The sequence below is a fragment of the Neurospora hispaniola genome (genome assembly GCF_033458365.1).
Source record: "Neurospora hispaniola strain FGSC 10403 chromosome Unknown B0T23scaffold_4, whole genome shotgun sequence".
Classification (NCBI taxonomy): domain Eukaryota; kingdom Fungi; phylum Ascomycota; class Sordariomycetes; order Sordariales; family Sordariaceae; genus Neurospora; species Neurospora hispaniola.
In genome coordinates this window covers 1,975,452-1,999,243 of record NW_026944409.1, presented here as the reverse complement: position 1 = coordinate 1,999,243, position 23,792 = coordinate 1,975,452, and the positions used below count along the sequence as shown (strand labels likewise).

The 23,792-nt window shown below is 52.1% G+C and overlaps 6 protein-coding genes across 6 annotated transcripts; 5 read left to right on the top strand and 1 right to left on the bottom strand.

Moving 5' to 3' along the window:
* Positions 1-96: 96 nt before the first annotated feature.
* Positions 97-1,401, top strand: B0T23DRAFT_428726 (mitochondrial carrier domain-containing protein; the record flags this gene model as incomplete). The annotated part of the gene is made up of 4 exons (XM_062840151.1): positions 97-105; positions 279-908; positions 966-1,102; positions 1,161-1,401. The coding sequence occupies 4 exons, from the start codon at positions 97-99 to the stop codon at positions 1,399-1,401; spliced, it is 1,017 nt and encodes a 338-aa protein (XP_062692910.1).
* Positions 1,402-2,308: 907 nt separating this feature from the next.
* On the top strand, positions 2,309-3,737 carry B0T23DRAFT_379736 (60S ribosomal protein L18). The gene is made up of 4 exons (XM_062837162.1): positions 2,309-2,432; positions 2,812-2,916; positions 2,994-3,358; positions 3,414-3,737. Exons 1-4 carry the CDS (start codon positions 2,429-2,431, stop codon positions 3,489-3,491), a joined length of 552 nt encoding a protein of 183 aa, XP_062692909.1. The 5' UTR covers positions 2,309-2,428; the 3' UTR covers positions 3,492-3,737.
* A 145-nt stretch (positions 3,738-3,882) lies between these two features.
* On the bottom strand, positions 3,883-13,169 carry B0T23DRAFT_404525 (DDHD domain-containing protein; the record flags this gene model as incomplete). The annotated part of the gene is made up of 14 exons (XM_062838914.1): positions 3,883-3,954; positions 4,073-4,234; positions 4,443-4,571; positions 4,746-5,673; positions 6,867-7,111; positions 7,316-7,369; positions 7,430-7,784; positions 7,854-8,015; positions 8,100-8,671; positions 9,518-9,680; positions 9,917-10,042; positions 10,113-11,340; positions 11,416-12,832; positions 12,900-13,169. The coding sequence occupies 14 exons, from the start codon at positions 13,167-13,169 to the stop codon at positions 3,883-3,885; spliced, it is 5,883 nt and encodes a 1,960-aa protein (XP_062692908.1).
* A 1,831-nt stretch (positions 13,170-15,000) lies between these two features.
* Positions 15,001-19,983, top strand: B0T23DRAFT_358008 (DNA-directed RNA polymerase III largest subunit; the record flags this gene model as incomplete). The annotated part of the gene is made up of 2 exons (XM_062836198.1): positions 15,001-15,990; positions 16,165-19,983. 2 exons carry the CDS (start codon positions 15,001-15,003, stop codon positions 19,600-19,602), a joined length of 4,428 nt encoding a protein of 1,475 aa, XP_062692907.1. The 3' UTR covers positions 19,603-19,983.
* A 129-nt stretch (positions 19,984-20,112) lies between these two features.
* B0T23DRAFT_453532 (DUF159-domain-containing protein) lies at positions 20,113-21,964 on the top strand. Its single transcript, XM_062841181.1, has one exon. It carries the CDS (start codon positions 20,200-20,202, stop codon positions 21,637-21,639), a length of 1,440 nt encoding a protein of 479 aa, XP_062692906.1. The 5' UTR covers positions 20,113-20,199; the 3' UTR covers positions 21,640-21,964.
* A 769-nt stretch (positions 21,965-22,733) lies between these two features.
* Positions 22,734-23,372, top strand: B0T23DRAFT_442076 (uncharacterized protein; the record flags this gene model as incomplete). The annotated part of the gene is made up of 1 exon (XM_062840805.1): positions 22,734-23,372. The coding sequence occupies one exon, from the start codon at positions 22,734-22,736 to the stop codon at positions 23,370-23,372; it is 639 nt and encodes a 212-aa protein (XP_062692905.1).
* Between the last annotated feature and the right edge of the window lie 420 nt (positions 23,373-23,792).

Genomic DNA, 23,792 nt, shown 5'->3' with positions numbered 1-23,792 from the left:
TGCGCCCTGCGCCCCTGAGAAGCGACATATCGAACTTCCCGAGAACTTCAAACCAGCCCGAGTCCAAGAGGTAGCCCCTCTCACCAAGTCCCCAGAATGTCCGCGGTATGTTCACCCCTTCCCCCACGATCTATATGGCACGCCGCATGAGCCATAATTGTTGCGCAGCGACTTGGTGCGCTCCCACTTCCGTTTTCCCGATACAAGCCGAAACCGTGAGCGTGGACGCTTGTTTGTACGTTCCTGTCTTTTGACCTTGCGCTGACTTCTCCTGTCAGACGCCAAGCGCTAGCGGCGCGCCCTCGCCCCTACCCATACCAACCGTCGAGAAACTGAGCGCCGCCGACCAGTTCCGATCCGCAGTTTCTCAGCCTACCGTGGCTGCCTTTTGCGCTGGCGGTGTCGCCGGTGCCGTCTCCCGAACAGTAGTCTCACCTCTGGAGCGCCTAAAAATCCTCTACCAGGTCCAGAGCAGCGGTCGCGAAGCGTACAAGCTTAGTGTGGGCAAGGCGTTGGCCAAGATGTGGAGGGAGGAGGGCTGGAGGGGCTTCATGGCCGGTAACGGCACCAATTGTATCCGTATCGTGCCATACTCGGCGGTACAGTTCGGAAGCTACAATTTCTACAAGAGAAACATCTTTGAGAGGCATCCGGGCGACTCCCTCACGCCCTTGTCGAGGCTGACTTGTGGTGGCCTCGCCGGCATCACCTCAGTGACCTTCACCTACCCTCTCGACATCGTTCGCACGAGGTTGTCGATCCAGACCGCGTCGTTTGCGGAGCTTGGCGAGAGGCCACGCAAAATGCCCGGCATGTGGGAAACTTTGGTCAAGATGTACAGGACCGAGGGCGGATTCCCGGCTCTCTACAGAGGCATAGTTCCCACTGTCGCTGGTGTTGCTCCTTACGTAAGTCAAACTTGGCATGTGTCAAGGTAATCCGTATGTGCTGACCGTGGTCAATAGGTCGGTCTCAATTTCATGGTTTACGAGCATGTCCGCCAATACCTAACCTTGGACGGCGAGCAAAACCCTAGTGCCGTCAGGAAGCTGCTCGCTGGTGCGATTTCCGGTGCGGTGGCCCAGACCTGCACCTATCCCTTGTGAGTCCAATTTTCCCCCATCTTTCATGCGCATGACTAATTAGGGGGGAAAAAAAAGCGATGTTTTGCGCCGCCGTTTCCAAATAAACACCATGTCTGGTATGGGCTACCAGTACAAGGGCATATTCGATGCCGTGCGCGTCATCGTCACCGAAGAAGGGATCCGCGGCTTGTACAAGGGAATAGTACCCAACTTGCTCAAGGTCGCGCCTAGCATGGCGTCGAGCTGGCTCAGTTACGAGGTCTGCCGTGATTTCCTTGTGGGACTGAAGCCTGAGGAGACCAAGCTCTTACAATAGACGCCACGAGCTTGGATCCATACCACGAATCCAACGAACATCGACACCACCGAGGGCCCGCTGCCGAAAGCAAACAAAAACAGACAATAGAAGTCAGTAATAGAGGGGCAATGATAGAGCCCTTGCATTTCATGCGCGTCGACTTCTTCCTCCATAAGTAACTGGTGATAGTCCGTCATATCATACCACGCTTTAATCAACCGACGCTCTATATGAAATCACAGCATAAGTCAACCTGTGAGTTCACTGGTGGGAATGGTGTTGAAGTAGCTCGAAGCACTCCTATATCAAGTGATGACAGCGTTCTTATCAAATAACGGGATTTGGCTTCAGCCGGGCAAGTGTCTGTCAAGAGCAGTCTAATGAAGCAGTGGGTTGGATTGTGTTTCTGTTTTATTTTCTTCTCTTGCTTGAATGCGAGCTCGTTCTTATTGCATCGAAGGCCATGTTGCTTGTTGAATAACAAAAAATTGGCAAAAGCACAGCGAAAATCCACAGGCATGTTTCATACTGAAAAGGGGAGGGTCAGTAAGTAGCTAGAGCGGGGCATCTTTGCAACAACATGGAAAAAAATTGACGATAGAGAAAAGCCACAAGTGCAGATTCGCTACGTGTGGCAAAGGTAGATAGAAAGATATACTAGTGTACCGAATGCATTCTCAATTGGTGTGACTTTCCTCGAACGTTCGTGGATGATTGGAGGCGAGACCGGTGACAGCCGAACTTAACAGACGGGATGACAACAATGACGGAACGTCCCGCAAAAGGGGAAAACAAAACAAAGAAGTGACAGGGATGTGACTTGTGAGTGGACGCACGAGCCATGCTGAAGCTGTACGCACAGACTATTCCTCCACCAGCTGGCGCCTCCAGGCCCCACAACCCCAATTTCTGCCACAGGTGACCGCCCGCACAAAATCCGCTGGCGGTTGGACTCCAAAAACTTCTGTGAATTTTGCGGCACCTTTTGATTTCTGGATTTTGACAACCCCCGATTTCAGTCGACAATCGAGAGTCAGCCGCCAAGATGGGTACGTAAAAACAGCAAAACACCATCACCAACTGCCACCGAAATGGCCTCCATTGAAGCCTTTGTGTGCGAGTGGACGAGATTTTCTCAACGTTGAAAAACTGAGAAACTTCTTCGATCTGCGACCATGGCAATTTTCACCTGCGTTCCCGGTCGCTGGAGATGGTCCCTGTTGGCCCTCGATAGATGCCATACTGCACTCAACCAGATCGCTCCCTCTTTCTGAGAATGAAGAGGACGACGGTCTGATGCGGATTGGCTTCGAGGTGCAAAAACAACAACAAAGGACGTACTTCGCGCACTTGGTCGAGCAATGGCACGCCAGTCTGAGCATACCTGAACCATTGAAGGCTGACTGGGAGTCTGTTTGCGACGAATAGGTATCGATCTCCGCAAGCACCACGAGCGGTCCACTCACCGCAAGGCCCCCAAGAGCGACAATGTCTACTTGAAGCTCCTGGTCAAGCTTTACCGCTTCCTTGCCCGTAAGTTTTTTTTCTTCATGTCCATGGCCCTCTTCTCTTGCAAGACTCGTCATGATGCTAACAACGCGCGCTCCCAGGCCGCACTGACTCTGCCTTCAACAAGGTCGTGCTCCGCCGGTTGTTCATGTCCCGCATCAACCGTCCTCCCATGTCCATCTCTCGCATTGTCGCCAACCTCAAGGGCAACGAGAAGAAGACCGTCGTTGTTGTCGGTACCGTCACCGATGACAACCGTCTCCTGACCGTCCCCAAGGTCTCGGTTGCTGCCCTCCGCTTCACCGCCACTGCCCGTGCTCGCATCGAGGCTGCCGGTGGCCAGGCCATCACCCTCGACCAGCTCGCCCTCGAGAAGCCCACTGGTGCCAACACCCTCCTTCTCCGTGGCCCCAAGAACGCTCGCGAGGCCGTCAAGCACTTCGGCTTCGGTCCCCACAAGCACAAGGTGCGTCACATCATACACCTACCGAAAAGAAATAGATTACTGACACCCATCACAGAAGCCCTACGTCGCCTCCAAGGGCCGCAAGTTCGAGAAGGCCCGTGGTCGCAGAAGATCCAAGGGTTTCAAGGTCTAAACGGAGCAAAGATACCCCTGGCGACATCTGGTACAAGGCGTGGGGAGTCTTTTGTTGCTTTCTCTTGTACTGCTGGCAAGAATGGCTTTGCTTGGCTGTTTTTGCTGTGCGTATTTGGGTTTGCATGGGGCAATACTCCGGGCTGCAGCTGGTGTGCAATCATCATGGGGCAACTTTCTTCAGTTTATGACAAGGGAATTGATGACCACCACGTCTTTACCAGAACCATTCGATATTTGTGACTGCTGTGAATGCTAATGTGATTTGGGTATCTGATGTTCAATGTCTTATGCTGTGAACGTAAATATTCTTGCTCCCCAAGTTATCTTCCCGATAACGTCATTTTAGTCGTACAATGCCTTACAAGTCAACAATAGAGCGCCATCTTCCATCATACAGGAATATCCTCCAAAATCACATCTCCCCTCCTATTCAGAGCAACGAAATACGCCTCCTTCGACTCCTTTTTCCACATAAACCTCGTCAGTCAACCAAACCAGAATAACCCAAGTACTGTCCTGCGTTATCCAGACAAGGGATACCGGGGAAACGGTGAGAAAAGAAGGGAAGGGGAGACGTACACTCCTAGAACTATCAGGCTTATCCCTATGAACCTTGGTAAACAACTTCTTAAGCATGTTCTCCAACTTCTTGTCTTCTGATCCTTGGTAGAACTTGCAGACGAAGTGACCGCCGGGTTTGAGCGTGTCGTTTGCGAATGAGAGAGCGGCATAGCAGAGGTCCTGATTTTGGGGGGAAAGGGGGAAAGGGGAGGTGGAGGTGTTAGTAGTGTTTTGCTTCGAAGATGGAGGGTAGGAATTTCAAGGTTGGAGTTGGATGTGGGGAAGAAATGTATGATGAGTAGTTGGTGGTTAAAAAGATTCAGAAGATTGGGTGGGATAACGAGAGGGTGCATGATGACAAGAAACCAGACAAGAAAAATATACATACCATGCTACCAGCGTGGTCCTTGAACGAAATCCCGCTCGTGTTCATCATCCTGCTATACGGGTTACTCAAAGTCTGGATGGAGAAGCCGGAGGTTTGGGGCCAGGGTTCTGACATGTCGCTTAGTACTACCTGTTTGTTTTGTGTTCCGGACAAAGGGGATACGTTAGCGGTGTCATCAGTGGTTACATGTCAAGTGAGATTGATGTTCGCTCCCTGTTGTAAGTAACGGTAAAGAAAGGGCGAGTAGTGACAGTAATGGACACGAGGAATATTGACTGAGAAAAGGAATGAATAAAAACGCACATCAACCAACCGCATTTGCTCTGGCTGCTTTTTCTTCCTTGGTTGTTGCTGCTCTTCTTGTTGGTGTCCCTCTTCGGGTTCCTCAGTACTCTCTTCCCCGTCGAGTTTTCTTTCTGTTTCGTTGGCTGTGGTGGTCGCCTTGTCTTCCTCTCGTTGGTCTTGTTCCAGAACTTCAGGCTGCTGCAACTGAGCTTCTCTGACAGCCATCCGTTCCAACTCGATGTAACTCGGCCGGTCGGCAAAGATCTCTTGCTTTGCTACATCCTTTTGTTGCTGCCGTTGTTGCTGTTGCTGCTGCTGCTGCTGCGGCTGCTCTTCCCGCCTCTCTGTGAGCTCCAACTTCTCCACCCCTTGAACCATCTCCTCCACCACGTCGTTCTTCTCCCTCTGCCTAGCTTCACTTCCAGCCACTCCCTCGCCCACCTCACCCACTATCTCCCTCTCCAGCCCCGACCCCCTCGCGGCCTCCTCGATCTCTTCCCTCTCGACCCTTTCCTTCTCCTCCCGCTCCTTCGCCTCCTGTTCCACTCTAGCTGCCTTTTCCCTTTCCTTCCTCAATAACTCGACCCTCCCCCGTCCCTCCTCCTCCCTCAACCACCCCTTCACCAACCCCCTCACCCCCTCACTCAAGAAATTCCCCTGAATGGAACTTACTCCCCTCGGCGGCTGGGCGGGGATGATGTCGATCCCCACCACTTTCCCATCCGGTTTGGTGAGGTCCAGCGCGACCTGCGACCAGCTGCCGGGGGCAAAACCGAGATCGACGACGATCTGGGAAGAATTGCGGCGGAAGAGGCGATACTTTTTGTTGATTTCGAGAAGTTTGAAGGCGGCGCGCGATTTGAGCCCGGCGGTGCGGGCGGAGCGGGCGTAGTAATCGTTGGATTGGCGGGCTTTCCATTGGGAGTTTGAGGAGGAAGAGGATAGTCTGAGCTGGTTGGTGGTGGGGACATTGGTTGAGGGGCTGGGCGAGATGGGGTTGGTGGTGGTAGTAGTAGTAGTAGTAGTAGTAGTAGTAGTAGTAGTACTAGTGATGGGAAACAGCGAGGCCCTTGTGGTGGTTGAGATGGGCGTTGGTCGAAGGAAAAGGCGAGATGGTAATCGTCGAGGCACCATCTTTTGTGTCTATTGGGATGTGACTTTCTTGTCGAGGATGGATGGATGGATGTACGCGTCGGAAGAAAATAGTGAGGAAGATCGAGATAAGACAGTGGATATTTTGGTTGTGTGGATGTTCTGCTTTTAAACCCAGTGTGATGGAATTAAAGTCAGAGAAGTGGCTAAGCTTTATCTGATGAGGGCGTGAGCAGTTGATGGTGGATATAATGTGCAGTCGTTGTTTGGGAACTTGCATGCAATTTGTGAAGTTTTTCCACATTGCTTTTGTTCGGTTTGTGGGATACCCAATTACAGTAGCCAGCCAAGACATCCCGATTAACTCATAATACGCATCGCTTCATAAATTCCCCAACGTCATCTCTTGACGCTCACATCAGCAACCAACCCTTTTAGTTGTACACAATCACCTGAAGCATTTCATTAGGACAGGACGTCAATTCGCAATGATTCACAAATTCTGGTATGAAGCCGATGATTGGCAAACCATGTTCCGCTATCCTGAAAAAATTGGCCCGTCAAACTGTATTGACCACCGACAACTGACAAGCGCTATGCGGGCTCGCTCGAGGCGGGTATCCATCATCAAGTTAGAATCCAACTGTCAATGTCAGAAAAGGTGTGAAACTTCGCTATCCAGAATCATGAAATCCTGGAATTCGACACACGAAACTTCCAACATGACGAAAAAAAAAAAAAAAAAAAAAAAAAAAAAAAAAAAAAAAAAAACAAGCCGATAACGCCTTCCCCAACTCGAAGCTCCTCTCAATGGGCAACGCTTCCGGATATGTATGTTCCGCTCAATGATTCTGCCCTCTCCTTCATCACCAGTCAGCGTGTTCTAGATGAAGAAATATGGCGATTGGAGCTCGCGACACCTTGGCATCTTTCTATCTTAACTCGACTCGGAATCCACCCATCCAACCTTCCTTCGTTGCCTTGAAAGGACTGGTATTTGGTTCGTCATCGTCGGCCAAAAGTCCCGAAAAATCAAAATTTTGCGACATCTCCGTCCTACTGTTGCCTCTTTGGACAGAGAATGACTCGGAATCCTTCCACCCATCCTCCCTTCGCTTTGTTACCTCAGGAGGAGGAGGAGGAGGAGTCTTTGGTTCGTCATCAGTAAGAGAGTCGTAACTCTTCTCCACCGGGTTTGCTAGAGCAGCATTCATGTGCACACAGACGTTGTTGACGTTGTTGGCCAAGTTGTTAGTGGCATCTTTGCTTACTGCTGCGTTAGGAATCCTTTTCTCGTCCAACCACTAGGGGGCCGAAGGAGATGCCTGGTGCGGGTCCTGTTCCCCTTGTCCCAAATCGGCAAGGATTCGTTGAAAGGCCGCCTCGCATTGTTGAAGGAGATCAGCATGTCGCCTTTCAAATCGCTGCTGATATGCCTCGGCTTCAAGTTCGTCTTCTTCCGCTGTGTTTGTGGAACGGGCCCTCTCCCGGTTTACATATCCGACAGTAACCACGCGGTGGTCGGTTTCGGCAACCTGACGAGTAAAACACTGCCTCAAGGGGGATGGTTTTCCCTGGAAGTTCAATCTGTGGTGTGTAGAGGTACTCACCTCATAAACAAGGCGCGTATCCCCGAAGTAGCCGTGGTCACGCATGATGCGATACTTCTGGCGGAACATCAGGGCCACTGATGCCTGTCCATGACTCATTGCGAATCTGGCTTTAGCCCGAGCATCCCTCTGCATGATTCTCTTGGTTCTTTCCATGTCGCATTCGGGATAGAGGTTGGGGTCACAGTTGCCAAGGAAGGAAGATTTGTCAACCATCTTTTTCGCGCGGTAACGTTTGAACCGTTCGATGGTGCGCCAACAGGCGTTGATGTTGGCGTGCTTCCTGAACTGTTTACTGATGTGCTTCTCAAACTCGTCAAGAAGAGCGGCCTTTTCAACGGGGGTAGGCGCCCTCCTGTTATGCTGTTGCCATTCAAGCAACTTCGCATTGACACCGCCCCAGAGCACTCCCCCCTTGACAAACCTTCTTTCTGTCTTGTCCGCGAAGATCAGGTACTCTTTGTATCCGTTCAGAAGTCGGCAGTCACCACAGGTAACATGCGCGGAAAGCACGATTTCGACATCAGTCTCCATGCTCACTTTGCGGTAGGCATCCCACAAGTGATTACCCTCCTCTGGAATTTGTCTGTGTTGATTGGAAGTAGGCGGTTCTCCATTGGAAACAGTGGGAGCAACAAAAAACGGATAAAAACACTGCCTCTGCGCCAACCGGAGCGCACTCAGAGCCTTGACCTGGAGCCGGGGGTAGTCGGGATTGCGGCAGTGTCCGGAGCCCTGGCTCTGAAAATGGCAGCTGAAGCAACGCCCAAAGGCCGAGTCATTGACCGCGTTCAGCTTCAGGCAGTGGCAGCATTCCCAGAAAGCCACCTTGGAGCGGTCAATATGGTCGGACAACGCAGCCGGAATACCAATCCCAGACATGATGGGATGATCTTTGTGGTTGATCAAAGTACATTCGGGGCACAGAGAATGCGGAAAGGGGTCCAACTCGTTGCCGTAATGATCTCGCTTCCTGCTCCGACAATTCACCTCAGCACAGGGTTTCAAGTGGTCAGTGTTTCCAGGCTCGATCTCCGCAGGCTTGCCGTAGGCATCGGAATGGGTGTTGTTGTGCTGGCATTTGCAGCAGATCCAGCCTACGGGAATGATTCGGGGGTCACGGCGATCCGGAAAACCATATCGAAGTCGGAGAGAGCCAAAACGGACCCAGTCTGCGTCCACGTTCGGGGACTGTGATGGACCTGGGTCGGTCATGACGAAGCCGGCTATGTTGTTGGTATCCTGGAAACGATGCCGCCACTATTAGTCTGGGGTTCGACAAGAGTGGTACTTTGATCTGGACCCCAACAGACAGTGACCAAGAAGCCAGTTGAGACTAGAAGAGACAACGTTTTGATGAAGGGCAAGTCAACGATAGTGTTGGGGATGTGGGAACACACTGACCGAAACTAATTATCCGACATAAGCATATCTGCTGGGATTTTGTTTGCGATGGATGACGCTAGAGTCGGGTAGCAGGAAGCTCGTAGGTAACGCCGCCAACAGATATCAGAAGGCTGTTAGTCCGAGACAAGAAAGCACAGGACTATCTATGCCTTGGAAGAGATCAACGCTGGATACGAGGGAACTGTTCGCAGCCAGTGCTGGAGGTCCGATGGGTAGGAGTGCAAGTTGTCACCAGAAATCGACCTTGTACCGAGGATTTGGAGAGACAAGGGACAGCGCTGCTACTGGTGGCAATCTTCCCAAGAAGGGGTTTGATAGGGATGCCGCTTCAGAGGGTTCAATAAGAGGGAAGCCAAGAGGCAGAGAGGAGTATACAGTCATTCACGCTGGCTTCAAGACCAATCAGCGCTACTGTCTGGTGGAAGAGGGTGATGCTAGAGGTAGGAGGAGGCCAAAGTGGACGAAACAAGCTGAAGGAAAGTTTGGATACTCAACCGCAGTGCCTGGAGGAGAGAGAGGAAGTCCAAGGCTGGTTAGGGCTTCATGACCCGTTCCTTCTGCCACTTCCAAACACACCTTCAAGGAAAAAAAATGGAAGAAAAAGAACAAAATAGAAACAGCTCGTGGCTGAAGACTCGGGCATCGAGAGATGCATCATTGATAGCATTGCATGGAGCGGACCTCCGGAATCCGGTTTGGAAAAGACGGGGGCGCCGTGGAAGATACAGCGGACATGAAAAAGACGTCCTCAGACCTTAAGCAGCTCAGGGCAACCCACCATGTATGAATAAAACAATGGAAGCTGGGTGTTGGTTGCGTGAAATTTCTACTGGACTCCTCACCTCTTGTAGAGGTTGGTCAAGGAAGAATTCTACAAGTGTCTAATATTGCCAGTGAAAGGAAGGGTTTGTAGAGCGGATGCATTGTGTTATGCGAATTCCGAGATCAACAAAAAAAACAAGAAAGGAAAAAAAAAAAAAGGGTTAGAAGAATCATGTCCGACTGTTGACCAGCGAACGTAAGGTATATGACTATCATGCAGGCTACCCCAGCCATGCCCAAAACCTACAAAATTCTTACACCCTCGGTGTCTTCGTCTTGCTCGATACCAGCATTTGAGACAATATAAAGTGGCACACATCTTCGTCCGCCCAGTAACTCATGTGCGAAGCAATGGTGTTGATGGGATTGAAGTCCAGAACGCTTCTGTAAAGCCAATGTTAGCCATCTGCCGTCTTAAATCACAATACTTGAGCACGCGAAAGTGATGACTTACTCTTGGATACTGTAATCCACTCTCCCATTCCTGTTCAGCGCCCGTACCTTCATCTCCTCTCTCTTCAACTTCTGGGCCTTGGCCTCCTCCTTGACCCATTCCTCCTTGGCCGCAGCGGTGCTGCCCCCTTCCTTGGCGGCGTGAACCATATCCAACCTCTTCCTCTCAAACCTACTAAAGAGCGTCTCCAGCTCGTCATCGATCAGCGCCCCATCGTGGCCGGCGTTGGCCAGTTGGCGCATCCTCTCCGCCGTCTTCTCGCTCCGTTGTGCGTCTGACATTTTGGGGGATTCGGGAGATATGACACCGCCCGCAATATTGGTACCAGCGCCAGGACTGGAATTCTGGTGCTGAGCCTGTGAGGCGTTAATATTGGCTACATCTTCCTGGCTAAAACCGAGACTACGGTTGAGTAAACTGCTGGCAATACCGGCACTGAGACTGCTCCATAGTCCGCTAACGCTCTGCCCGACCTTGGCACCAATACCCGTGAGACCCTGTGGAGCGACAGAACCGAAGATGCTCTTCTTGGTATATGGCAGAGCTTGGGGCTTGAGAGTGGACATGGCGGGGGAGATCAAGGGCTCCAGACGATAGGAGATGGGATCTGAAGGGTGAAAAATGTTGAATAACTGAGCAACCTTGGGAGAGGAGATGCTGTACGGAAGGTTGGTGATAGGAGAGAGACTCTGATCACTGTTATGGTGGTGGTAATGGTGGTGATGCGCTGTAGCGGCAAGGAAAAATGGGTCATCCATGTATTCGGGATTCAAGGGGCTTTCCGAGGGATAGGCGTTGGGCAAGTGACGAGCCGCAATTGTTCGTCCCTTAAGCATCTGGAAAAGGCCGATGGGAGAGCCGAGAGCGTAGAAATCTTCCACGTCAAACTCGAACGCAAGCTCCTTGGATTCTTTCGGTTCGTATCGGTCCTGGGTGTGTGTTGGCCATAATTTGAGCGGGTTCTTAAACGGCTCGGTTTCTGGTCGTTTTTCCCGTTGCCGACAGAGGATATCAAACATGATGGCAGACCCAAGGGAATGACCGATGACATGCACTTTGCCGTTGAAGTTAGGATTGCGGTCTTTGAACAGCTTGTATATTCGGTTAGCTTCTCGGAGAACGATCTCCGCAATTGTTTCTCGGTATGCGCTTTGGTAAAGCAGGACGTCGAGAGCCAGATCGGATATGAGTGACCTTGCAAAAGCCACACCTTCGATCGTAATGTCATCTAGGGATGGGTCTTTTGTAACAGTTTAGCACTGACTTGTACTTGAACTCGCGTCAGAACACGGGAATCACTTACATTCGTCCTCTTCGTATGGAGCCTCACCCAAATCGTGCTCTCTTCTTTTCGGTTTGCGCTTTGGAAAGTCGAGGAGATGTCGCCAGACGACGGGCAAAACTTGAACGCGCGAGTTGCCAGGGCCTTCTACTTCAATCTCGCCGTTCAGCGCCCTGAGATCGGCCGAAGAAGAATATGTCTCCTTTAATGTTTTCCGAAGCATGTTCACGTCATGGACAAAGTTGACACTCTCGATCTTCTTCCCCAAAAGCTGTCCGATACCGTGGGTGACGAGAACGAGATGCTCAATTTCGCGGCCCTGAGTCTCCCCTAGTCGCGCATTATAGTCGTCCCTGATCTCCTTCTCTTCTCTTTTCCGAATCGCTTCCGCCTCTGCCTCTGGATCCTTGACACCCTCTATCAGGTTTGATATTTGCCGACTGAGCCTGGCCCTCGTACTTTCCATCTCGTCGGGCACCTCCTCTTCGCCCTCTTCCTTGACCACCACGGTCTCTTCAGAAAGTGAATGCGCACCTGCTGGAGCAGAGCGTCTCTTGAGGGCCTTTTGCAGCTTCTCGTCCTGTTCTGCGGAAGTGCTCTTGGTTCCAGTGGGAGTCGAGGGCCGCTTATCATCTTTGGGCTTCTTTGTTTCCGTATTATAGCCACGGACGAGCTTCACGCCGCTCATATAACCACCTCCAGCAAACCTCTCGTATACGGTCGAGGTCACCCAAGAGAGCACACCTTCCGATGAGAGCCATACAGTGCTTTCGTCGTGGTATGTTGCGATGTTGTTCATGTAGGCGCCAAACAGCCGATATGTCTGGGGCTGATGTTGGACAGCCGTGGTCTCCATTTTGGCTGGGGTTTCTTTCTGGGCGGCAGCCGCAGCCTTGAGATTGCTCACTGAAGCCTTGGGTGTGACGGTCCTGGTACCCGAGTCGCTACGCGTCCGTGTTGGGTACATCCATGGTCGTATCTTCATGTATCCTTCTTCAAGCTGGGCGGCAAGATTCTCCTCGCATGGGCGAACAGTCGAGCCTTCTTGGTAGAACCAAGTTCCTCGACGCACCTCATATACTGGACCCTCCCAGTAAACAGGGGCTAACTCGCGATCGTCGAGGTCGACGTCGAATAGAAAGTCTTCGTTGACGGGGACTCGAATGTGATTCTTGGCCTCCTCCTCAGTTGAATCCAGGTTTGTGTTGTTTGCTTCGTCACCCGAGACGACGCGAGGCCGCTTGGAGCCTAAACGGACACTGGTCGAGCGTTTCGGATTCGCCCTCTGTTGCTCTATCTCTTCGAGTCTTGCTTGGTAGGCAACTTCGAGTGCTCGGGAGTCTCCGGGAGAGAAGGGCGCATATTTCTTTGGTTGCGTCTGGGTCTTTTTGTCATCGTCGGTCTTGGACTGGAGGAACTTGGGCTTGCGCTTCGGGACCTAGAGGAAAAGAAGTTTGCGTCAGGGCGTTTTCAACCCTATACAAGTGATCAGACAGACAACGTACATCTACGGCATGGAACCATTGAACATTTAGTGGAGGGCAATCAGGGGGATACCGCTTGAAGCTGTGGCCGTAAAAGGGGTTGGTACTATGGTCCCCGGGGTTTGGGTTCACAGGGACCACTGGTTTGGGCGGAGGTGGCTCCTTGGGCGTTGGAGTGGTGCTTCGGTTGGCCGCCCAAGGATTGATGGAATCGACGGCGGATGCGAGATACGACTTTTCTGGCTTCTTGTCGGCGGCCGCGCCGGGGCCAGTTCCGCTAGCTGGCGCCATCGGATTTTTGCTGTGACCAGAAGGCCACCAGGCAGAGAAAGAAGGCGAGGAAGAGAACGAGGCTCTGGGGCCTCGGCTAGACGCAAAGGTCAAGGTAGTTGGTCTGAAGACTGCTGGCAGAGGGTAGAGAGCCTGACGGGTACGAGGACCCAGGCCAGTCCCGCGCAGACGCAACCTTATCGCGGAAACAAGCGCCAACGTTGCTGACTTTTGAAGTTGACAGGCTGACTTTTCTTCTCACCAGTCCGGTCGCCCTGGAAGTATTCAAAGTATTCGTTCGGTATCTGTATGCACCCCAAGGGAGAGGATACGAGACAGTTGGTCTTGGCCCAATGTTGGTTGGTGGAAAAGGGTTATCTGGCAACGGAACCCCAATTCTGACTCCCGCCGTCTTGAATGGGTTTGTCGGTTGGCTCGTTGAATGTCAACAAGTCGGTTTCGATCGATGTTTGGTTTCTAGGTAGTTGTCGTTATTGTTGTTGTATGATGGAGTCTCATGGGTGCAGTGTGTTGTAACAACTGAAGGAGTGAAGCTTCCTCGGGAAAGATGCGCGCACATGCAAGCGAAAGACGGACGGGACGGGAGGGAGGCTAGATGAACAAAGTGTAGATTACCTAGGCAAGGTAGATATATAGTACTTGTAGATGTTAAGTTGTGTATGACACTTGGAGTGTATGGTATTATGTACGGTAAAGAAGAATTAGAGCGAGGGAGGAGGAAACATCGGAAAGTAACAGCTGGTCTTGGCTGCTGCTGGCTTGTGACTTTTCTCATCTTCCACGGAATGACAGGAAGGGCCAATGGAGCTCCCTTCGGTCTTGGACAACACGGCAATGACGATTCCAGCAGATCAGAATCAAGCGGTGATTGGCAGCAGCTGGTCCTTGTCCCACTCTCACCCATCAGTTCCGGGTACTTTGAAAACAGTTTGAGGTACTTGCGCGGCTCTGTCTTGGAGGCTCGGCTCAGAGGGAGTTCAGGTACCCCTCTCCTAAAGCATGTACCCCTACAAGATAACGGATGGTGGGGTATCAGCGGCCTGGAAGGGGCCGGTCGATCAGATGGAGGCACCGCGTGGTGGGGCACAGGTTTCGAAGTCGGTCTCCAACTCGCGACCATTGGACCAGTTCCAGGACGCGGAGTCATGCGGGCGGCGACGGCGGAGGGTTTCTTCTTGACTGCCGTGCCGCCCGGGCCCCGCCCCCCCCCCCCTCCAGTGTGCCCGTTTGCACCATGGGTGCACCACTGTAATGGAGACGCAGCGCGCGCAGCGACAAAATAATTTTCAAAAGACGGGTCGCGAATTTGTCCCAATTCACTTTTTCCAACACCATCGGCTACCTGCCACCTCATTCCATTCCATTTTCACTTTCGACTTCCATTGTCTGGGATATTCAGCACACGGCGACATTTGCTACGGCATAGTGTATTCTAAAACCTCGTCGGAAATCCCACTACGACAGGCGTCAACTGCAAAATTTCATCGATATAAGCCTCGGCCGATAGCGATCTCTACCCCAAATCTCCAACCGCCTGGGCACCTCTCGTCGCCCACCACAGTCTCAATCGACAGCCTCTGGCTTCCGTTTCGCTCTAGGTTCTTCACAGCGACCATTGCGACGGGTCTTACAAGCACTCGATAACTTTCACTCGACATCACCTCCATCAAACAAATACAGAGAGTCCGCCATGAGCCGGTAGCGACATCGTATGATCACCAGAATAGGGCACCCGGACTGCTCTCTTCCAGTAGCCACCTACTCTACCTGCTACGCATGCCCTGTTGATGGCATTGCTAGTCTCGACAACTGAAATACGATTGACATAACAATGGGTGCCGAGCAGAGAGCTCCTATCAAGGAGCAGCTGGCCGACCAGCTCCCTAAGCGCTTCAGAGCCCTGCAGTTCGGAGTCCAGTCACACCAGGATATAGTAAATCAGGGTGTCCTCGAAGTCTCCGACAACCTCCTATACGATGTCGAAAACGGCCGCCGCACTTTCCCCCACGGCCCCCTCGATCCCCGTCTCGGCACTTCGAGCAAGACGGGCACCTGCGAGACCTGCAACCTCCCTCTCCAGTCCTGCGCCGGTCACTTCGGTCACGTCCGCCTCCCACTTCCCGTCTTCCACATCGGCTATCTCAAGTACATCCAGGCCACACTCCAAAACATTTGCAAGACTTGCTCAAAGGTCCTGCTCGAGGAGGAACCCAAGGCCAAGTTCCTCAAGGCTCTCCGTGCCCCTGGTATCGACAACCTCAAGCGATCAGCCATCCTCAAAAAGATCAACGATGAATGCCGCAAGCAGAAGACGTGCCCCTACTGCGGCGACACCCAGGGTGTTATTCGCAAGTTGAGCGTCATGAAGCTTACCCACGACAAGTTCTCGCACTTCAACAAGTCGACTGCCCAGAAAAAAGTTCCGCCCGTTGCCAAGGCCGCCTTCGATTCCTCCTTTATCCAGGCAAAAACATTCACTCCGGACCTCGAGAAGCACTCCAAGAAAGCTATGGACGACATGGATCCTCTCAAGGTCCTGAAATTGTTCAAGAAAATTACCGCCGAGGACTGCGAGTTGCTCGGATTGAACCCTTCCGAGGGCAGACCAGAGATGTTCTTGTGGCAATATCTTCCCGCTCCCCCAATCTGTATTCGTCCGTCGGTCCAGCAAGAAGCCGCCAGTAACGAGGATGACATTACTAGTAAGCTCTCCGAAATCATTCTCTACGCCGGCCATTTGCGCGAATCCCTCCTCAAAGGCGCTGCCCTCAACACCATCATGGAACAGTGGGAGTTCATCCAGCTCCAGGTTGGCATGTACGTCAACAGTGATGTTCCCGGTCTCTACCAGCCAGGCTTTGGCAAGCCCATCCGCGGCTTCTGCCAGCGTCTGAAGGGTAAGCAGGGTCGTTTCCGTGGTAATCTGTCGGGTAAGCGTGTCGACTTCTCCGGCCGCACAGTTATTTCGCCTGATCCCAACTTGGGAATCGACCAGGTTGCCGTTCCCGAGCGCGTGGCCAAGAACCTCACTTATCCCGAGCGGGTGAACCGCAACAACATTGAAAAGCTGCGAAAATGCGTCATGAATGGACCCAAAGTATGGCCCGGTGCTCAGGGCGTCATCAAAAGGGACGGCGGCATGAAGTTCAACCTAAACTTTGGTGATGAGTCCATCCGGGAGGAACGCGCGCGGGAACTCAAGTTTGGTGACGTTGTTGAAAGACATTTGGAAGACGGCGACATTGTACTCTTCAACCGTCAGCCCTCGCTACACAAGTTGTCTATCATGAGCCATCGTGCAAAGGTTAGACCCTGGAGGACGTTCCGTCTCAACGAATGCGTGTGCACTCCCTATAACGCCGATTTCGATGGAGACGAAATGAACCTTCATCTCCCGCAAACAGAAGAGGCTCGCGCCGAAGCCATCAACCTCATGGGTGTCCAAAACAACTTGATTACCCCCAAGAACGGTGAACCTATTATCGCCGCCACGCAGGATTTCATTACTGCGGCATACCTCCTGAGTAGCAAAGATTTGTTCCTCGACCGCAAGACCTTTACCTACATCTGCACGCAGATGCTGCTGGGTGAAACCCATCTCGACCTTCCCCCGCCTACCATCATCAAACCCGTCGAGTTGTGGACGGGCAAGCAGGTTTTCAACGTTTTGATGCGTCCCAACAAGCAATCACCGGTCCTCGTCAACCTCGAGGCCAAGAACAAGGTCTACAAGGCGAAGCCAGGCGAGCTTCCGGATATGGACATTGACGATTGCTACTTGGTCGTCCGCAACTCCGAGGTTATGTGCGGAAGAATGGACAAGTCGACCGTTGGTGGTGGCAAGAAGAACTCGGTCTTTTATGTTATCCTTCGTGATTGGGGCCCGGAGCACGCTGCTCAGGCCATGAACCGTCTGGCCAAGTTGTGTGCTCGCACACTAACCCTCCGCGGGTTTTCAATTGGTGTTGGCGACGTCTATCCGTCCAAGGATTTGACAGAGCACAAGGCTAAGCTGGTTCAGGATGCGTATGCACTCTGCGACGACCTCATCGCACAGTTCAAGTCTGGAAGGCTTGAAAAGGCTCCCGGTTGTAACATGGAGGAGACGCTTGAGAACAAGATCTCTGGCATTCTCAGTAAAGTCCGTTCGCAGGCCGGTGACTACTGTGTCGGCCATTTGAGTCGCAACAACTCTCCCTTGATCATGGCCAAATCCGGTTCCAAGGGTTCCGACATCAATGTCGCTCAGATGGTTGCCCTTGTCGGACAGCAGATTATTGGTGGCAAGCGTGTTGCGGATGGATTCCAGGATCGTACCCTCTTCCACTTCCACAAGAACGCTCGTCAGCCCCCCAGCAAGGGTTTCGTGCGCAACAGTTTCTATACTGGTCTGGTGCCCACTGAGTTCCTTTTCCACGCCATCTCTGGCAGAGAAGGTTTGGTCGATACCGCCGTCAAGACAGCCGAGACAGGTTACATGTCTCGTCGTCTCATGAAGTCGTTAGAAGATCTCTCAACTCAATACGACGATACCGTGCGGACATCCGAAGGAAATATTGTGCAATTCCAATATGGTGCCGACAGACTGGATCCAGCAGACATGGAGGGTAACGCCAAGCCTGTCGATTTCGAGAGATCATGGAATCATGCCGAAAGCTTGACAATGAACCACAATGACAGGTCGCTGCTTCCGGCAGAAATCTCGGCCATGTGCAAGGAGATTCTGGACGAAAGGCGGAAATGGTACGTGCGCAAGCACCTTGTCACGGGCGAGTTGCTGCACTACGAGGACAAGACGATTGCGGAAAGTGACGATCACGATGTGTTCATTGCCATCGATGAGCATGAGGGTGCCAGAGTCTATCTCAACACCATTCAGGCTGAGATGGACAAGCGCGCACTCAAGCTGGCAAAAGCACGCAAACTCGCCGGCTTGGATCCTTGTCTGCCCCAGGACAACGCGGATCTGCTGAAGGAATTTGCTGCATGGGAGAAGAAGCAAAACGGCGGTGATATTAAGATGTTGGATCCGGAAGAAGAAGAAATCCAGCAAGCCCACGTGGATCGTGTCGCCAAGGTTTCGGAGGCTACCCTGAGAAAGTTCATGAACCTCTGTCTTTCCAAGTTCGATAAGGCAAAGGTGGAGCCTGGCCACGCCGTCGGCGCCGTTGGTGCGCAATCTATCGGTGAACCCGGTACGCAGATGACACTCAAGACTTTCCATTTCGCCGGTGTCGCCGGTATGAGTATCACTCAGGGTGTTCCCCGTATCAAGGAAATCATTGGCGCCTCGAAACTCATCAGCACGCCAGTCATCAGCTGCGAGCTCGAGAACAACCGAGACATCAAGGCCGCGCGCATTGTCAAGGGCAAGATTGAAAAGACTTATATCTCGGATGTCATCACTTATGTTGAGGATGTCTGGCTTCCGGATGTTGCCAAGATTGTCCTCAAGATCGATATGCAGGCTCTTTCAGACATGCAGCTCGGTATCGGTCTTCGCGAGATCATGGTCGCCATCGTCAAGGCTAAGAAGCTCAAGCTCAAGGTGGAGATGGACGATCTCAAGATCGGTCCCGATAATACTATTGAGGTCATCGTGAGCAACGACTGGAAGGATCTGACCGCACAAAAGAAGGCGGCGCGAGTTCGCGCTGCAGCGATTGAGAAGGGCCAATTGCTTCTCACCACCTCGGACGAGACCGCCGCCGACTTCCAACTGCGCGTCAACTTCCTCAAGCGCATGCTCCCTGCTGTGCCCATCTCTGGCTACCCCGAGGCTTTCCGTGCCATCATCCAATCCAGCGAGTCCAATGAGCACAAGGTCCTCGTTGAAGGTTACGGCCTGCGCGCCTGCATGACCACGGAGGGCGTCATTGGCACCAAGTGTATCTCCAACTCCATCATGGAGTGCCGCGACGTTTTGGGCATCGAAGCCGCCCGCACCACCATCGCCAAGGAAATCGGCAGCGTCATGGGCGACATGGGCATCGATCCCCGTCACATGGATTTGCTGGCCGACGTCATGACCTACAAGGGCGAGATTCTCGGTATCACGCGCCATGGCCTTGCCAAGATGCGCGACAGCGTTCTGCAGCTTGCCTCATTCGAGCGCACGCCCGATCACTTGTTCGATGCGGCCGCGGGCATGAAGACGGATCGCATTCTCGGTGTGTCGGAGTGTATCATCATGGGCCAGACCATGAAGATCGGTACGGGAGCGTTCCAGGTCGTCAGACGGCTGGGCATCAGGGATCATCAGGTTAAACCCAAAAAGTCCATGTTCGAGGAGGTGTGGAAGAAGGATGAGGCAGAAAAGAGGAGGGCAAAGATGGAGATGAGGAAGACCACTGCGGCTGCGGCTGCGTCTACCGGGCGTGGGGGAAAGATTGATGGTATGATGCCGGCAGCGCCCATGGTGGCTGTCGCCTAAGCAGTGAGTGTCATTTATAGTTTTTCTTTTTTGCATGGTAATGGTGTCAAACGGAAAGCTCTTGCACAAAAAATATCTCAGGGGATATCAATGCACGATATGGGGATCTTGGGAGCCGTCAGGAAAAAAACTGGCTTCATCAAACTGTCTTGATATCTCTTGATGGGGATGACAGAATGCGAGATCATGCGTCAAGAAGGACGGGATAAGAGTTGATACCCTGGGGTTTCGAGCGCGCGCGCGTGTGTGTGTATGTTTAATCATAGAGAGTCAAAGCTGCGCGTGGAAAGGGAGGGTGGTGTTTTGGAGAAAATGGTCTTTGGCGGTTGGTCATATATGTTTATTAGCTCCTTCATGTAAGACGAAGAATGCCCTTTGATTAAATACGGCGAACAACCCACATGTGTTAAAGTGAGGTGAGCTTGTTGGTCACATGATCAGGCGTTCTGATCTTGCAAGTGAGCAACCGTTCATCGTGCGTGCTAAAGAAATGTTACGTCATTATTCCATTTCACATTTCTTTTTCCCAACTTTACTCCTACCGCAAGCTCTGCACTCGGGCAATCACCATCTCATCAACAATCCGGCTTTTTCACAATGTGCGGCAGGTACGCCATCAACCTGCGGCCCTCAGAGGTGCGCCGCATGTTACAAGCGGATAACATGCCAGTCGATGACGCGCCGGACGATGAAGGCGACGATTCGCCACGACAGAGCTACAATTTTGCGCCGGGATATCGTGGGGTTGTTTACAGGGCCCGGATAGGTGGCGGTGGTAGTACTCGTGGAGCTGGAGGGCGGAGGAGAGCAGCACATAATGATAGCGCTCAGGAAGGAACCGAACCGCTAGCCGAAGGCGAGGAGGAGGAAGAGCACCATCAGAGCCAGTCTCCGGAAGAAGAAGAAGAAGAACAGGAGCACGAACAGGGAAAACAACAAACTCAGCAACAACAACAACAACAACATGACAACGAGAACCAAGATCAAACCAAGCACCAATTCATCCTCCAACCAATGAAATGGGGTCTCATTCCCTCCTGGACCTTCAAATCCAAGTCCAAGCAGCAGAAACCAGGATCAACAAACTACACAACAAGCCTCAAGACCATCAACTGCCGCGACGACTCCCTTTCATCCTCAAGCGGCATGTGGTCCCGTATCAAACATCGCCATCGCTGCGTCATCCCCGCCCAAGGATTCTTTGAGTGGCTCAAGACCGGTCCTTCGGGAAAAGAAAAGATCCCGCACTTTGTGAAGAGAAAAGACGGCAAGTTGATGTTGTTCGCTGGACTCTGGGATTGTGCCCATTACACCGACGAAGACGGCACTGACAAGGCAATATGGTCGTATACGATCATCACGACATCGAGTAACGACCAACTCAAATTTCTGCACGACAGGATGCCGGTTATCTTGGATGCTGGGTCGGAGGAATTGAAAAGGTGGTTGGATCCGGCGAAAGATGTGTGGAATAGGGAGTTGCAGGATGTGCTTAAGCCGTTTGGAGGGGAATTGGAGTGTTATCCAGTTGATAAGAGGGTTGGGAAGGTGGGGAATGATGGGGATGATTTGATAGTGCCGGTGAGCGAACAGAGAGAGGAGAGGAAGATTGAGACTTGGTTTGGTGGGAAGGGGGGCAAGCGAGAAGAGAAAGAGGGGGAGAAGGAGGGGGAGGTCGAAGTCAAGACCGAGACAGGAAAAATCAAGGTTGAATCCGTCGACGAGTTGGCACAAGAAACGGACCAGAAAGGGAAGGAAGCTCGTTCGCCGCCGCGAAAAGGTATCAAGAGGGAGCCAGCTTCGGAGCTGGGTGGTGATGGGCAACCGCCTGCTAAAAAGTCGATGGGGGCTGGAGACAAATCTTCACCACTCAAGGGGAGTAAGCAGAAGCCGCCACCACCGACGGCGTCGAAAGCAAAAGGAAGAAAACCAATCAGTGCAACGAAGAACAAAGGGAAGGGGAGTCCAATCAGGCCCAGGAATGCGCCACCGCCGGGGACGCAGAAGATTACCAAGTTTTTTGGGAACAGTGCTTGATGAGAAGAGGTGGAGGGATCAGATCCAATATAGTATTCAGCTAAAGCACTCATCGATTCCAGAGGATTTACGTCCGAACATGGCGGTTGCTGTAAGGCCGTGGTAGAACAAAGCACTTCGTCTCGTCGCCGTCGGTCACAGCAACCCACCTTTTCTATGCCGTGTCCAGTCAGTTGATGACCCGGCCAAGGGGCCGGCCAACTGGTCGCTCGAATGAGTTTGCTGCTCTTCCGCACAAAGCGACAATATGTTCCTCAAACTTGTAACATTTTATACTTTGACCGGCGACGACAAAGACAATGAGCGGTTAACTTCCTTTCCTGAGCCCCAAAAAGTACCCAGTGGCTAAGTTCAACATCACTATCTGTGTGTTTAAGGAAGGTAAGACTATCCAAAAAATAGGAAGATTTCTCAGGTTACAAAGTCGAAAGGTCTTGACATAAGTAAAACGTATCCAATCAATTGTCGCCCAACGAGCATTATCAGCATCTCAGAGAAATTCAGTGGTTACCGCCAGGTTGGGTACGTCTGCTTTGAAACGGTCTTGTGTCACCGAGCAACAACCCAGCCAGCCGGTCGGTCGGTTGGTGACCAGTGTCAGGTGTCACTGTCAGTGAAAAACTGCTTCGGTGCGGTGTTGCCTGCCTGTCGTCTACCTGCATCTCTTGCCCCTCTTACCCCGAAGCATGACCACGACGGTTACTGCCCGTGGTGTTGTTGTCGACTGTTGTGCAGGGGGGAGGGACGACCGGCCATGCGTTTGCCCACTGCAGAATTTGAGGCTATGGGTAGAGAAAAGGTTAGCAACCGGGTGTGGATTTTGCCTGGCAAAGAAGGGACTACATCATCACAAGTTTATAGTCTGCTCGGATCCATTACAGAGCTCAAGCAACTTCGTTCTGTTTACCATCTTTACGTGCCTCCATTTTGGTAGATACAGCTTTCTCCATCCACAGGTCTTGTTTTGGCATATCGCGTGTACCAGACACCGCATTTATAGAGATTTTTCTCTCTGTCTTTGACTTGACAACCAGAGGTTGTCTGAATTTCCATACAACCAGCAGCTCAAACTATCTACCAACACCGACTCTAAAATGGCAGACGAGCAGAACAACAACAACAACAACAACAACAACAACAACAACAACAGCCATGACAAGCTCAACTTCGATGAGTCCCAATCTGCGATGACAACAACCTCCATGGCCAACGGTACCACGGCCAATGAAACTACCACCAACACTACGAACGGCTCCAACACTTCATCTAACCCAGCCTCAACCTTGCACGCAGCCGCAAGAAAACTCCCCGCAACAGAGATTCCCTCATCCATCTTCCAGTCCCTCACCAAGCCCACTCCAACAACCACGCACCAACAACCCAGCCTACCACGCACACTCTCAGCCACAAGCTCGGATATTCGCCGCCGCATATCCCAATTTGGCAACGACCTCAGGGTCTTGGGACAGGTTTTCGGCGAAGATGTTAACCGGTACGGTTCTCTTCAGACTGCAGAGAGGTTTAGGCAGGTGTACGCAATGTTTGTTGAGGTTGCGCAGGGGGTGTTGAGCGAGTTGGATGAGTTTGATAGGGTGAATGGAATAGTTGGGGGTGAAGAGGTGGGAGAGATTGGAGATGTGAGGGAAAGAGGGGATCAAAATGGCGATGAGGAGGAGAAGAATAATGGTATGGGTGAGAGGGAGCCCAACGGAGAGGCGAGGAATGGGACTTGAGACGACTATGGGAAGGAGGGTATGGGGAATACGTCTAGGTCGTGAATGTTAGTCTGGCTGTTGTGCCAGGGCACTTTCTGTTGTATGAGTGTGTTCGTTGTCTTTCCTCTCCTATTCTTACTTTTCTTTTCTCTTTCTTTTTTTGTTCTTTTTCCCATCATTTTTCTAGTCCATCTTTTTCTGTCGTACCCGAGTAAAGTACACGATGGACGGCCCTGTTTTCCCACTTCCATTCGATCGCACAGTATTCTTTAAGTAGCACGTCGTGCTGGTCGTGTTACTTACCTGTACGATATATACATGGGGAAGACTGCAAGGTCTTTTTGTCGCGTCAGCAATTGTTGGCTGTTGGCCGTCGCTGCTTCTCGGGTCCGTTTCTTTGTACGCATACCCGCCAACTGAGAGCTGGGCGGCAGACTT